This window comes from Gopherus evgoodei, chromosome 3 (genome assembly GCF_007399415.2).
Source record: "Gopherus evgoodei ecotype Sinaloan lineage chromosome 3, rGopEvg1_v1.p, whole genome shotgun sequence".
In the NCBI taxonomy this organism is placed as follows: Eukaryota; Metazoa; Chordata; order Testudines; family Testudinidae; genus Gopherus; species Gopherus evgoodei.
The window spans coordinates 169,641,936-169,658,349 of NC_044324.1; the positions used below are offsets into that span (position 1 = coordinate 169,641,936).

General features: G+C 40.4%; 1 protein-coding gene across 1 annotated transcript in view; it reads left to right on the forward strand.

Moving 5' to 3' along the window:
• CDC42BPA (CDC42 binding protein kinase alpha) overlaps nt 1-16,414 on the forward strand; it is a 370,767-nt gene that overhangs the window by 309,383 nt on the left and 44,970 nt on the right. The window contains 6 exon segments of the mRNA XM_030557374.1: nt 8,006-8,125; nt 8,874-8,954; nt 11,407-11,512; nt 13,935-14,071; nt 14,798-14,937; nt 15,667-15,748. Of these exon segments, the coding sequence (XP_030413234.1) occupies nt 8,006-8,125; nt 8,874-8,954; nt 11,407-11,512; nt 13,935-14,071; nt 14,798-14,937; nt 15,667-15,748 (666 nt within the window).

Consider the following 16,414-nt stretch of genomic DNA (forward strand, 5'->3'; position numbering starts at 1 on the left):
TTGGACTACCACACATGGAACATTGAATCTGGCCCTCATAAGCCTCCACTATATGAACTGTATCCACAACTTTCATAGTTAAGTAATAGCTGTTTGCTGCATTCTGTAGTGAGAACCCTGGCTGCACGCACACATTGATAATTCCTTAGGTTTTGAAGAATTATGGTTCTTAATGGTATTTTAAACTGAACACATTGGGCTTTTAAGAGAAGAAACTATCCATCTTGTATTGATCATAAAGGTGTTTATTGTGGAAGTCATGCATATGTGATCTAATGTCGTGTACACTCTAGAGCATTATTGTCTGCTGTAAAGTTACAGGATTTGAAATATGTTTTTTCCTCGTGTTGTTCCCCCTTATGAGTAACATCCCCAAAATATGTATAAAATATTTGTCTTAGAAATATTTATTTTTAAAATATATTTGTACATGTCTACAGTTTGTCTATTAACATAGTGACAAATTCTGAGTTAGTGTGTGTGCCCTTGTTTTAAGTTTTGTAACGCATTTTCCTCCTTTCTTTGTTGAAGCGCTCTCCTTCCTGTATTCCAGCTAACAAAGGCAGACGTGTAAGATGCTGTCTTACTCTGTGTGGCCCTTTATTTTTGCCTGTGGTGTACATGCCTTTGTTTAATGTAGACTGTCTTATGTTGACTATTTATGGCTTGTGTATTTATCTTCCTGCATGTCTTGTGCTGCTGTTACCGCTGCTGCTGCTGCTGTGCTATTTGTTGTTTTAAAGCTATGAGTTCAAAGCTTTAGGAATGTTTTTTTTTGGTAATATTTCTGTGACCAGAATACCACAGTAACTGAAGGTGGTGCTTTGGGTTTTATTCTTTTTTGATACAAAAGGGAAAGTCACTAAAACTCATCATGAAAACTGATCAGATAGCAACACAGGTGGATGAGCAGGATTCAAGTGAGAGCCTTTTTCCTTTCATTGCATTCTGAAAGAGCTTGGGAGATATTTTACAGGAATTTCTCATAGAAAGTAGAAGTTTGGCAGTCAGGGTGACATACTTTGGAACTATCATAGCCCAGAGATGTTTTCTTAAAAAAAAAATAGAATTCCAAGCAGGTAATTTAAGTAAATTCTAGTAACTAGTAGAAGCAGAAACTCATATCCATGATAATATATGATGCTAAATATCTTCAACCTTGGAGGTGCATCTGAAGCAGAGGTGGGCAAACTATGGCCTGCGGGACCCTCCTGCCCGGCCCCTGAGCTCCTACCCCAGGAGGCTAGCCCACGGTCCCTCCCCTGCTGTTCCCCTCCCCGCAGCCTCAGCTTGCTCCGTCGCCAGCGCAGTGCTCTGGGCGGCGAGACTGCGAGCTCCTGGGGCAGTGCTGCTGCAGAGCCAGGGCCTGACCCGGTGCTCTGTGCTGCACGGTGGCGTAGCTGGCTCCAGCCAGGCGGCACCGCTGCCTGTCCTGGTGCTCCAGGAGGCATGGCTATAGTGCTGCCAGCCACCAGTGATCCAGGCAGCACAGTAAGGGGGCAGAGGAGGTTGGATAGAGGGCAGGGGGAGTTTGAGGTGGTGATCACGGGTGCGGGGATGTGGATAGGGGTCGGAGCAATCAGAGGGCGGGGAACAGGGTGGGTTGAATGGGGCACAGGTCCCCAGGGAGCAGTCAGGAATGAGAGGAGGGGTTCGATGGGGCGGCAGGAGGCAATCAGGTCAGGGGTTCCAGGGGCGGTCAGGGAGAAGGGGTGGCTGGATGGAGCAGGGGTCTCGGGGAGGGGGGAAGCAATCAGGAAAGAGAGGAGGGGTTGGATGGGGTGGCAGGGGACAGGGGTTCTGGGAGGTGGATGGGGCAGGAGTCCCAGTGGGGCCGTCAGGGGGCAAGAAGTAGGAGGGGTCGGATAGGGGGTGGGGCCGGGCCACAGCTGGCTGTTTGGGGAGGCACAGGTTCTGCTAACCAGCCCTCCATACAATTTTGGAAACCTGGTGCGGTCCTCAGGCCAAAAAGTTTGCCCGCCCCTGATCTAAGGCCTTTGGTGGATTTATAAAAATTTCTGAAAATGTATATAACACACAAGATTGTATCATATCAAAGTATTGTCAGAATGTGTTTGGGATAGGTGCATTACCTTACAAAGAGGAATATGTCTGTCCTGAACTGTCACCACTTTGTGATTATATGTGTGGATAGGATGTGGATAGAGTATTGGAAAAACCACCTATATTAATATTCAATGATTAGGCTAGCGATTTTTCTCTCTTTAATAATAATAATACATTTATTAATAATATGTTAGCTGCAGTTAAAAACACAGAATATTGTATTTTACAATGTACAATACCATTTACAGTGTACAGTATCTCCTATTTAAGCACTATGGCTCTGATTCAGAAGTCCATCTCAGTTCAGCGTGTACTTAAGTGCTTTGTTGGATATGGATGGATTTAAATACATACTTATATACTTTGCAGAATTGGGGCCTGTGGGCTCAGTCCTGCAACCCTTAAACGTGTGTAATCCTGTGGAAGTCATCAAGACTGCTTGCATGATTAAGGGCTGTGCAGTTGGGTGATACAACACATGCTTTAGATAATCTAATAGTTAATAGTGCTTATGGGCTAATTTGAAGAATTTTAATGTGGCCAGTTTAGGACCTAAACATTACTAAGAGCTTGTCTACACTATGTGGCAATATACACTATAAGGGCGTGAATTTTATATTGCAGTAACTGGCCCATGTGGACCCTTCTGGTATGCACTAAAAGTTCCCTAGTGTATTTTAACTTAGTACTATTTCAGCACAGGAGGGAAACTTTAGTTTGTACCCACAGGTTCTGTGCAGGCCAGGTAGTGCACAATACGTTGTTGTGCTTTAGAATATACCCTCCTGCTGTGCGCGTTGCCACATCAGATAGATAAGCCCTAAATCCACTTTGTTTGGAACTAAACCTTGGAAATATTGCAGCATCCAACAAACTAAGGCCCTGCGTCTACACCGTTAAAGTGACTTTCCATAGTGCTGGATCAGGCCCTAAGTTAATTTTTCAGTTTAATAAGTGCAGTAATAAACATTTCTTTTAACACAGTATATAACTTCCTAAATGCAAAATTATGTAGATCTTTCCAGAAAAGTTTCATAATTTCTACTACATTGGTGGCAAATGGTTTATCTTTTAAGGATGTACCTTGAAGATGTTCTTCTGTATGCACATATTAGGTTGCAAGGTAACCTTATCTCTCCAGCAGATATTCCTTTTTTTCTGAATATTTTGAAATATTTAAGAAATTCCAGATTAGATCTCTAAATTTAACTACAAGAAGGATGGCATTTCTGTCTCTTGCTATAGAAGTTTCTCCTACAATTTATTGTTGGGGTTGGGTTTTTTTGTTTGTTTTGTTCTTAAATGTCAGTGGTAGGGATTTTGAATGAGACCCAAGCAATTTCATATTTGGATTTTGCAAAATAATTTAAAATGCCTGTAGCACCATTGTCATATGGTTGGGGATATTATTACTTAAAGGCATCATTAGTTTCTGACATTAGTGAAGATTTGGAGTTATAATTTGCACCTGGTAAATCTGAGCACAAAAAAGTTTGCTTACCGCTAATTATTGCCATAATGCTTGAAACATATTTTCTACATGTAGCAAACAGGTATACTGGTAAGTAGGAATTTTTACTTTTCAGTATGGAAAGAGAATGCATGCATCATAACTGGTAGAAATCTTTATCCATCTTGACTTTTTTTTAAGATGAAGAACATTCCCCACCAATAGTTCTCTAAAACAGTTTGAAGCCTTTGTAAAAATTACAAACTAGAGCAGTTCCTCATACTAGTTTTTAAAAAATTCTATGATTACACCTGTTCACTACTATAAATATATTTTTAGATGCAAAAGGACCATTTATGGATGTTCAATAAGGACAGCTTGGAAATGTAACATGTTTTCTGAAGGGTCATATAGTTTATGGTACTCCATCAATAACAATGGAGAAAAGTCATCACTGGGGTGTTTATAGTTTCCGTATTGTTGCTGGGCAATTGTTTTTTTTTTTATTACCAGGGTGGCCATGCCCAACTGACCTAGCAAGGCATTATTTGGTGGAAAGATGGGAAAATTGTGATGTTTGATAACATTTCTGTAGAAAAGACAGTCATCAACAATCTAGCCTATTGCAAACATCCTTGGTCTCCTCATTATTTTTAGTAGTTTAGTTGCTAACAGAGAGAAAAGCAGCTACTTAGTCAGTCTACTTTTTAAAAATATATTTATACAGAAAAGTTCAACTCAGTGGACACATCTTGTTCTTCGAGTGGCTCTGCATATTCCCACTAAAGTGTACTGCACAACCTTGTTGTGCCTTGAGGTAGAACCATTTTCTAGTAGTGTCAGCCAGAAAGCTCTTGCACCTCCCCTCCCCTCAGCATCATGCCCACTGAGGGCAAGGCTGTATAGGTGGCAGGCCACCCTCGTCACCTCAGTTCCTTCCAACTGCATGCCACCAACAGATGTGACCTGCTCTGGTTTCTTCAGAGCCAGAGCATCTTTCTACTTAGATAGATAGTGTTATCTATTAGTTTAGTCAGTTAGTGATTCTTTTTCAGTTCTCTGTTATGGCAGAACTTAAGCAGAAAAAGGCAGATTTTAAAAGGTGGCTTTCCTGTTCAGCTGTCTTCTGAGCACCTGATGACCACGCTTTGTGCTTCAGGTGCCTGGGACAAGGATATTCACCTTCTGATTGTTCGATCTGAAGGCCTCTTCCCTCAGAGCCCAACAGGATAGGGAGACTCACCTGCAGCTCCTTCTCCTGGTGAAAGCTTTCAAGGCCAGACCCTGTAGTTCCAAGTAACCCCCCAGTCAAGAGTCAAAAAGGCCAGTCTTAGCCCCTGTTGCTCCCACCAGCAAAGAACTGAAGTGTTCCAATAAGTCGCATCTCTGACTGGGATCAGATCCAATTCCTGAGGCCCCCTCAGTAAAATCTCTGAGACTGCACAGGGCCAAATCAAGGACAATATGGTTAGATACCACTGCCCTGGTTCCAGAAGAGAGACCGAGAGATAGTTGTCTCTAACATCTGACAGTCGAGGGCACTGACCTGGTCTGGAGAAAACTCTGCACATCAATGTATTGGAATTAAGAGCTGTTCCTCTGGCTCTCACATCATGCCTCCATCACCTGCAGAAGAGGGTTGTGTAAGTGGTTAGAGGCAATGCATCAGCAATGAATTACATCAACAAGCCGGCAGGTGCTCATTCTGATTTTCTGTGTTCAAAGATAAGTGTATGAAATTTGTGTATTTGTCACAACATTTATCCTGTGGCTCTGCATCCAGCCGGGGAAAATAATGTACTTGTGGATCATCTCAACAGAGACAACTCCCAGGTGCACAAATAGTCCCTAAAGGATCAATTGGTTGAGACTATTTTCCAACTGTGGTCGACCAGACATAGACTTGTTTGCAACCAGACAACAACACTTGTCACCTCTTCTGTTCCAGAGCATGTTGGGACAGTCAGTTTTTGTCAGATGCCTTCCTTCTACACTGGGGAAGGTCCACTTCCGCCAACCCCCTCATGCACCTTCCATTGATCCAGAAGATAGTAAGGATAGTATGACAGCACAGGGCAGGGATGATACTGATTGGCCGGCTAGGGCGTGTCATCAGTGGTTGACTGATCTCAGCTGTGTGGCTGAGTTTTCATCTTCTACTATCCCCAAATCTCCTATCCCAGCGGGACATAGGATCTTTCATCCAGAGCCAGTCTCTTCACCAGTGAAGTAGTGTGAGTGATCTGACTTCAATTCAGTCTGCTCTTGAGCACTCGTGTTCTCCACCTGTGCCGGACATACTAGTTAACTCTGGAAAACAATCTGCGAGAAACTGTTACCAACTAAAGTGGTCCAGATTTCAGGCATGGATGAAGGGAGATTCTGATCCTATATTGGCTTTGTGTTCTGGAATACTTAATATACAGTACTTAAAGAATAGCTTTTATTATAGCTATCATGTCAGTCAGGAGAGTATGTGAATTGAATGCCCTTGTGACTGATGCACCCTTCACTTGTTTCCTTAAGGAAAGGGTTGTTCTCAGATCTGATCCTAGATTTTTACATATGGTGGTGTCTGATTTTCACATCAGTCAGACAATGCCAGTTTTTTCCCCTAAGCCGCACACTAATAAAGGAGAATCTGTCATACGTGCTTTGGATGCCAGAAAGGCTCTCACCTATTACCTGGAGAGGACTAAAAGTTTTCATAAATCTTTCAGATTGTTTGTGCCATATACCAAAAGCCACATGAGACATACGGTTTCTTCCCAGACTATTTCTCGGTGGATTAAACAATACACCGCTGAACGCTATACAAAAGCAAAAGTCCCTGTACCTGCTGCAATTCAGGTACATTCCTCTAGAGCTGTGGCTACGTCCTTCACCTGTCTTAGGCAGGGACCAGTTGTTAAAATCTGCAAAGCTGCAACCTGGGATTTTGGTGCATACTTTCACCAAGCGCAATGCTTTGGACTTGGTTTCTCGGGCCGACATAGGATTCGGCAAGATAGTGCTTCAGTCTCTATTCAAGTAGGCCTCTGTTCCTGCCTGCAGGTTTGTTTCAGCACTGCTTATTAGTCTGTCCCATAAGTGAGAATATGCAGAGCCACTTGAAGAAGAAATGAAGGTTACTTACCAGTAATCAGAGTTCTTTGAAATGGCTCTGCATATTCACACTTGCTACCTGCGTTCCCCTCTGTGTCAGAGTCCTTGTTTTCTGGGTCTCTGCCTTTGCAGTGGAAGAAACTGAGGTGGGGAGGGCATTTAGCCCCTGACCCTTGGTGGCACAAGAGCGCTCTAGCTGACACTGCTAGAAGACGGTTCTACTGCAAGGACCTCAAGGTGGTGCAGTACCCATAAGTGTGAATATGCAGCGCCATCTCAACTAACTCTGGGTACAGCTCAGTAACCTTTGTTTTTCAGTGAGGACTTGCTTCTGTCCAGGATTTTCAGGTAAATTGACTAAAGTCCAATACTACACAATAGAGGGATATAGTCTTGCCTCTGTGCCCTGTGGCAGTAGAATCATCTCCTTAGAAAACCTTGGTAGCTCAGTTAGGATTGAGTGTCGGTAGCTCATACAATATTAAGGATAAAAAAAAAACCCTGCACTAGCTGCATCTGTACTCAGGATGGCTTCACTTTCCTGCGGTTCAAATGATATAAACCTGCGACCTCAAAAAAACCGCCATTTCTATAGAAACAGTGGTTTCCTTAGCAAAGGAAATTTGTAGTTTGCTCTGTCTTTTTCCTCTGATTGTTAAACATAGTATTTAGCAATTTTGTAGTAAGTTGCTAAATTTACTTGGCAAGGGATTTTTTTCATATAATTTAGAAGTGTTTGCAGTAACAGATAGAATTGTCGTATTGTTTTTCAAAATACTGTGAATAATAACCTGAAGAATCATCAAAAGGGAAATATTCTAGTATGTACTTTATTGCAAACTTTTCATCCATCTTTGTTTAAAACATGTTTCTTTAGAAAAGTTGCATTTTCCTTTTCAGCTGATTTTCCATTTTGAAACATTCAGCTCTTCTTTCCATTTAGAGCCCCTGTCCTGCACTCAGATTCCCTGTATCTTTGCAGCATCCCACTGCTGTTAATGGGATTTTAAATGTATAGACCCCACACGAGCAAATCCCATTATAGGAGTGGGACCAAAAAAAGTAGTGTTTGAAAATATCCTAATTTGACCGTTGAAAGGGCTGCCTAGTCAGCCTCATCAAGAATTCATTAAGGTCCTGAACTTGCAAATGCTTAGGAACATGCTTATCTTTAAGTATGTGAATAATGTAGCTGAAGTCTGCAAATACTCACATACAAAGACATTTAATTCTTTTAGTTGTATATCCCTTACAAAAATGTTTAACTTTATAATTGTATTGTTCTCTCATAGGAACTCTGCTGTTTCCATATTTTAGTTTGAGAAGAACAGTGAATTATTAAAAGTGATTTTTTAAATTTTTTTCCCTGTCATGTTTCCATAGATTGATTCAGTTGAGAACTTTACATTGTCTAATACTCCTTCACGGGATGAAGATATCAAGTCTCACCTCCATTCAAGATCTAGGTCTCCTTCCACAGCTAGTGACATTGAACCAATTGAGGTAATTTCAGTGCTGATGCTCTGACATTTTACTTACGACCTAACAGTTTGTTCTGTACAGAAATGACTGCTGCAAACAGAGTTTGTCCTTCTGTTTAGGCTGAAATTCAATCACATGCAGAGGCCCCATGCAAGGACTACGCACCATTGTAAGCCTTTAAACATGAGTTCTCTGCACCGCAGGGAATTTCCACTTTAGAGCAAGTTAAATTTCACCTAGAATACATCTGATTGGGGAGTACACAGGGAATGAATTGTTAAGTGCACACTGTCTCTTTTAATAACTCCTCTTTAGTCATGGTATATATTTAAAAAGTCTGTGCTAAAAATTACATTATACTGTAGTCTTGTTTAATGACTCATTCTGAATCACTTTCCCAACCATATTAGGGCAAAGTATTAAATAACTATAATAATGTGGTTGTATCTCCTTGTTAGAATGTAGATTTTTGAAGAGGAGAAATTTAAAGTTGGAAATTAGGACTGATTCTTTCAGTACAGACCAGGCAGTTTTAAACCACACTAAATTAATAAGTCTTTTCTTTATTAACGTAGCAGACCATTTTCTTGACATTTTCTGCTGTGAGTCCTAAGATTTTATTTTTGCTGGTTTTTTTCCTATATTAGTCCATGTCCCCCATTTTAGTTGCTTTTCTGTTGGTTTTTTTGGCCTTTCTGTTTTAGTCAAGCATCTTTTGATAATGTGCCTTTGATGCCTCTCACTGCTTTTGTGGGGTTGTTCTGTTCAGGTTACAGATCATCCTCCACGCTCGGTTCATACACCAGCCATGAGGACAGCATATATTGGATCAGGACTCTCTGCACCAAAGGTACTCAGTCGCACCTTCAAAAATTCTGTATAGAAGGGGGAAATATTTCATTCCTAAACAGTGGCTTCAGGAAACTTGTTTATCAGAATTTTTTTCTTAAGAGTTGTCTAGGTGGTTTGTGTTAAATTAAACCCCTTGCTGTTTGGGAGACTCAAGGCTCCAATCCCTGGACAACAAGATGCAAAAGATTGGAGTTGATTGCCTAATGCGAGTACATGGAGTTGATCGTTTGCTCTGCATATCTGGTCACAGCAAAAGTGCCAACTTGGGCCATTTAAAAAGAACAGAGGGAGATTATGGAGCTAGAAGATAATGGAGGAAAATAAATGCCAGAGAGAATTGAGGGGAAGATTCTCCCTTGCTGTGTCTTTGGCACTCAGCATGAAAAGCTTTCAGCTTCTGCTGGAAGTGACTGAGAGATGAAGATTTGGGGATAAAATTCACTCCTGGTAAGGAATGATAGTGCAAGAAGCTCCCTACCACTTAACCACTGCATAGGGACTGTGCTGGGGGGTTGTTGACTGAACAGCTGTGCTGGGGTGCTTGGATACCCCCTGCATGCTACGAAACTGACTTCACTGACCAATGTAGGCCCAACATAGAAGCTCCTTATTTGAGCAAGCTGAGAGCGGAGGAGATATGGATTTGACTATGCAGATCCAGGAATCTCAGTATCTTTTGTGACCAGCACATGGTGGCACAGTCAGTCCCCACTCTGACTCTGATTGAGAGAGTGAATTCCAGTTCTCCAACTTTCCTGCACTCCACTTGCACAGAGACTCTATATTTGGACTTCATGCCAGCCAGTGGAATTAATTTCACCCTTAGCTGAATAGTTTCATGTATTCAAGCAAGGATAGAAGAGTTTCTGTGGGCAGTTTTGAAACGAAAGACAGTAAAATTTTCAAAAGTGGCTGAATGACTTAGGGTCCTAAGTCCCATTTGAAAATGTTACCCTATCTCTATTAGCTGTATTTCTGAAATGGTTGATAGAAGTTTACTCATATGAAAATATTAGAGAAAAGAAATGCATGTTTCCTCCAGTGGTTATGTCAGCGTTTTATACACAGATGGGAAACAGACGTAACCACAATATAGCAACAAGATTTACCAGAGCTCCTGCTAGGAGACTGTTACTTCATTCCTGTACTCAAGTGCCAGTTTTAAGTTTCTTAACAAAAACTTTTTGAACCTGTGAAATCTTGTGAAACAAGCTTTTTTTCCTGGAAAATTAGACTGTTTTTGTGAGCAGTTCATCATTGCACTAACTAATAAGTGGTCTTCTGTCCTTGGAGCTGCCTAAATGGTCATCTAACATTAGGCTCAGCCACAAGCTTTCTAAAATGGGACTTATTTTCTCATCAGTTTCAGTCTGTAGTCAGAAAACTCTCTGCATATGAACCAAACAGGCTGTGTCATAAAGATGGATGCAGTCAGAGTCTTTAACTGGTAAATATCTTAAACAGCTAGCTACACTGTAATATTCCTAGCCATCAAAAAATATTTAACAAAGGTCCCTCTCTCTCAAATCCTAGACATTACACAGATGGATGGTGATATTTTGCATTTGGGAAATGTACAATAGGAAAACGTTCTGTTCCCTTTCCCACCACAATCTACTCCTCTAGAGGAGACTATCTTCCTGGGCAGAGTGGGAATAATCTATCTACAGGAAATATGTGAGGCAGCTTCCGTGGCATCATGGAGAACCTTTTTATGAATCAAAACAGACTCATCACACAGACACAGTCATTTGTCTCTGCTATCTTTGTGGTAGCATGTTCACTCTGAGGAGGAAAGGAATATATACATTGGTTCAGACAGTGCATGTTCTCAGGAGTCCCGGAGAAGGGAACTCCCTTCAAAATCAGCCTTATGTTATCTCTTACCTTAAATATTTTACCATTGATGTTATGAAACCACCCAGGCTTAGCACTGTAAAACTGAACTATATCACCCATTCCAGTATTTAAGTCAGAATTTGAAACTATAGTGACCCACCCACATATAACTTTCCTCTTCCAGCTCAGGCCCACTACCCTTATCATAAAGCTTCTATGACCAGCATTTCCAAAAAAAGAAAGTTTGCCTGCAACTTCTGCAGGATACCATTGCAACAGGGGACAATTTATAGCCTACTGACCTTGACAGCCTTCCTTTCAACAGTGGCTGCAAACTCATATGCTGGGACATGGTCCAAGTTTCAATAGTTAGTTTACAGAGGGTGATAGCAGCAATTCATAAAAATTGAGCTGTTTTAAGACCCGATAAGGGTTACAAGGTAAATTTTCAGCCCAGGAGTCATGTACACAGCTCTTGTTTTTAATAAACATAAGCTGAGCTTTTAAGATCACATGTATGCTCTTTTATTTAGGGTATGTCTGTGAAAAAATAATTGTTCTTTGTGAAAAATGTTACCAGAAATTAACATCTATATCTATTTGTTTCACAGCCTAAGGCCCACCAGTTTGTAGTGAAATCTTTTAATACCCCTACAAAATGCAATCAGTGCACATCTCTGATGGTTGGTTTAATAAGACAGGGCTGCACTTGTGAAGGTGAGTGTGACAAGCGTAAATGGGAACTGAAGTGCCTAGAGTCTTTATGCAAACTACACAAGCAGTGTTGTTATGTTGAAATAATGCTGACTGGGCTCCAATTAAATTGGGGTTCTCAAACTGGGCATCGTGACCCCTCAGTGGGTTGCAAGATGGTTACATGGGAGTTGCAAGCTGTCAGCTTCATTGGGGGCTGACAGCCCTGAGCCCCCATTAAATTATTCCCCCTCCCCTGTTTTTAATTTATAAAGAGGTCTCACTCAGAGGCTTGCTGTATGAAACAGGTCACCAATACAAAAAGTTTGAAAACCACTGAAAATACTCTGAATATCATGAAAACTGAGGCATAAAACTTGTACACAGTGTAATATATGATTGATTATTAGTTTCTATGGACAGATGAGATAATAAAAGCATTCCTTTTCCCAGAAAAAGGTTTATTCCAACAAGCCAGTTCAGAGGTGATTTAGTAGAGTGATAGTATAAAGATTGCAAAGTCGTCAGAAGAAGGGACTTTGATTCTTTCTTTGTCTGTATAGCACCAAGCACAGAATTAGTACATTAATAATAATAATAATAATGGCTACCTAGATTCTGTAAACATCTTATGCTAATGTGCATTTTGACTTGTGGATCAGTTCAGGTTTATCCTTTGTTGCTTCCATTTTTTTCTTTATTAGAATTTCAGTTTTAAATGTTTTTTAAATAATATTTGATTTGCATTCTAGAAATATCTTTGTATGACTCTGCTTGGTATGTGTGCATCTGAAAAATGCCTTCAGAATGATTAAATAGAATTTGTACCATGCTTTCAAAAAAGTTACTCTTTGGGCTGTGAACAAGCTAGATACAGTTAAGCCCAAATGCTAATTCTCTTCAGACATTTGAAATAGCAGGAAAGAGTGGCTTATTAATATTCCGTCTTGTCCAAAAGAGCAGTGACATTGACTAATTCGAGACTTCTAGGTAATGCATGAGATAGTTGTCTTTTCAATGGTCAAACAGGACTATGAACTAAATACCCTGAAAGATCGTGCCCTTATTAAATGCTATAACCTTCACTGCAGTGGTGAAGTAATGTCAGGCCATAGAAATCTTTTAACACAGTTTTCCTTGTGTTCCTTCAGTCTCTGTGAAAGCAATGAGGACATTCTGATTGAACCTTAGCCCCATGCAAAGATCAAAGAATATGACTTCTAGTGCAAACCCTAGGGAGGGTGAACATATACTGGAAATAACAGTTGTAGTTTGGTCAGAGGTATATTCTTATTCCCTTTGGGACTATATCATATACTAGCATCAAAGACACCGAGAGCCATAAAAACGTATTGTTTGCAGGAATAACAGTTACTGCAAAATGTATAAACACTTGTGCAAGTGTCTAAACTACCAAAGTAACAAAGCAGATAGGAAGGTAAAGAGAGCACAGCTATTTTGCAAAAAGCCTAGCCATGTTTTTAAAACTATTAACATGGCAATAAAATCTTAGACTGGCCATGCAGCCCTATATAGTTTTCTGTCTGCAGGATAGATTGGAAAAATAACAGCTAGTCATTTCTAAACACATTAAGGTAGAATTGCCAGAGGAGATATAAGATGGCAGAATAAAAGAATGAAGCCAATTCAGTTTACTATGAGATGGGAAAGATATATTAAGGTAGGATAATTTGGTTATAGTGACTGTTATTTAAATGTAATACGTGATGTATATTTATAACAATATCACAGAAGTTACAGTAAGAAACTAGACCCAAATCCTGCTAACATTATGGAAGACATAATGTTTAACTCATATGTTGGTGTTCTTCATCTTGCAACCTGTAACAGTGTGGGCTAAGCATCCTGGGCATCTCACACAGAGGATTCTACAGTAAACTGTGTAACTGGGGAAATGGCATGGTGTGAAATATTTAGAATATTACGGTTGATAGTTGAAGACAGTTTAGTAATTTATTCTAGATTTAAAATGGCAGCAAGGAAACATAGTGGTAGTCAGGTGTGCTGACAACAGCCTGATGTTGGGGAAAATGAGAAGCAAGCTGACACTCAACCCCAATTTTACACCAGAATAGTAGATCTGAAGTCTGCAAGTTCCTCAATCCTAACTTCACAACTGACACCTCTTTCTCCCTTATATCCCAAACCAGAGAGTTGGAACCGGGCACTCTGAACTTTGAAGAAGTTTGAATTCGTATCAGAATCTGGCTTTTCAAGGCCATATATTTACTGCTCCTATGAGTAACTTTACTTTCCCCTCTTTCAGTATACCAAGTTTTATTGAAATAATTTAGTTATTGACAATGGAGTACACTTCAATAGCAGGAGAATCTGCTTTCCATGTATTATTATCCCAGCTTTCACATTACAAAAGAAAGGAGATTTTTATATGAAACATTAACCATCTTTTTTCTCCCCTGATAAGTATGTGGATTCTCATGCCATGTGACCTGTGCAGACAAGGCCCCAGCAGTGTGCCCAATCCCTCCTGAACAGACCAAAGGCCCTCTGGGGATAGATCCACAGAAAGGCATAGGAACTGCATATGAAGGTCATGTCCGAGTAAGTATCAGGAAACTGGAATGGGTAGCTTGGTGTTAACTTTGCTGTTGTCATGATCTGTCAGGAAATTAAAGTCTAGCTCTGAATTGTTTTATTGTGTATATTGTTCTGTTTTAAAGTTGCAGCCTTGGAGACTGAAGACCTCTGATTATTCACAACACAGTTATAGCATTGGTAGTGGCAACCAAGCTCCTCTCATTCTGCTGTGCCAATGTATTTTGAACCTGTCTTGGAGGGACTGCTTATAGAGAAAGAGGCTAGTTCAGTCTACAAGTCCAGTCAATCTTTGGGCCCTTCTATTGCGACTAGTGTCAGCTGTGGTGGTGATTTCTTCTAAGGTGCGTGGGCATCGTACTGAGATCATCCAACAGCTGTCAAATGTTACCTCACTATCTATCTGGCTGGATTCCAGCAGGTGAACTAGAGAGCTACAAGATTCTGTTTCTTCTTGTATCAATCCCTCTGTTCCTTTGTTATGAGTTTATGGGTGTAGAAGGGTGAGATAGGGCCGGAACCCGTGGCATTACAGGTTTTCTGTAATATAGTATAGCGTTCACATCTGACACTTGGACAGGCTGCTGAGCTGGCTCTCATTTCTTTCACTGTATGCTTCTTCTATTACTGAGGCTACTCTTCATTGTCACTGACAGACCCAATACAAATATTATGCTCTTTTGAAAACACAAATTAATGAAAAGCTGATTAGTGCTATTTATTTGACTATAGGTTCCTAAACCAGCTGGAGTAAAGAAAGGTTGGCAGAGAGCGCTGGCTGTGGTCTGTGATTTCAAACTCTTCCTGTATGATATAGCAGAAGGAAAAGCATCCCAGCCCAGTGTGGTAGTGAGTCAGGTTATTGACATGAGGTAAGCTGTTTAGTGCTGAGTGGGGTTTTCTGTGGAAAACGAGAGACAACAAATTCTTCACTTTGAGTTCCTTGGAATGAAGGTTATCTCCAGGAAGGTTCTGTATCCCTGTGCAATATTTTAAACTGAAGCTTGTTTTCTAGTAAACTTCATTGCTATTGAAAACTTCTAGTTAAGACATCATAAAAATTTGTTCTGGTATAAAACTTACCACACAAGGTCTCAGCCAGGGAGCGAAATAAACCTGTTGTTGTTGTTCTTATTAACCAAATGTGGTTATAACAACTGATAGTGATTCCTGGCTGTAGCTGAAGTTATGTCTCTCTTGCTGTACAAATACCCAGTATGTGCATTGCTGTACAAATACCCAGTGTGTTCTTATATCTCTATACCCAAAAGTTTGTTCTGACACCAAGAGTCCAGGGTTACGGGATGCAGGGAAATTGGGTTTTTTGTTGGCTTTTTTTAACCTAAGTAGAAACCTAATGCAGAAAAGCTGAGTAGATTTATCTCTGTGAACCTTTGTGTAGTCAAAAATTGGTTACAACACACTTGTAAGTTATTTCTGCTGATACTGACTGGAGGATGGAAAATCAAACTATTTCAGAAATTAGGTCTGGGTGCTACATTCTTGTGTGTTTAAGATAATAGCTCTACGATTACTGTGCAAGCACAAGTGAAATGTCAGGCTCTTACTCCCTTTTAAATGATATTTGTTGTCTCTCTAAGGGATGAAGAATTCTCAGTGAGTTCTGTCTTGGCCTCTGATGTCATCCATGCAAATCGAAAAGATATTCCCTGTATCTTTAGAGTAAGTATGTGTGTTTAAACCTGATTGGTCTAGGCCCAGCTTTGTTAGCATGGTGCAATGGGACTGAGCCACACACTGCCCTTCATTTTTGAACATTTCTCTCCATTGCTAACACTGATCCAGCTCCACCACGGTAGCAGTGGTGCACAGAATTATTATTCATTATTTGTATTGCTGTAGTGCCTGGGAGCCTGAGCCATACATAGACCAGGACCCGGGAGTGCTAGGCACTATAAAAGAAAAGATGATGATGATCCCTGCCCCAAAGAGATTTACAGTCTAAGTAACATTTCAAGAATATACTTGCACCGCATTCTCATGTTAAAACTACTTTTGGTACCTTTTAAAGGATCTATGGTCTCCCCTTTACTGATCTCTTATTTTTGTTAATCCTCTTGAAGTCTCTTTTCTTTTTGTTATTCTTCAGTTCTGCAATGATCTTCTACAGTTAAATTTTCTGACCTTAATCTTCCCCCACATCTGTATTTCATATTATTCCTTGAACCGTAATGCATACATTTATTGTATATATGCATTTCTCTGTTGAATATATGGGCTTGATTCCTACAAACTCCCATTCATGTCAGTGGATAGGAATTGAGTACAAAATACACACAAAAGATATGGATTGTAGATCTGAAAGTAGGATTTTACCTTCATTGACTT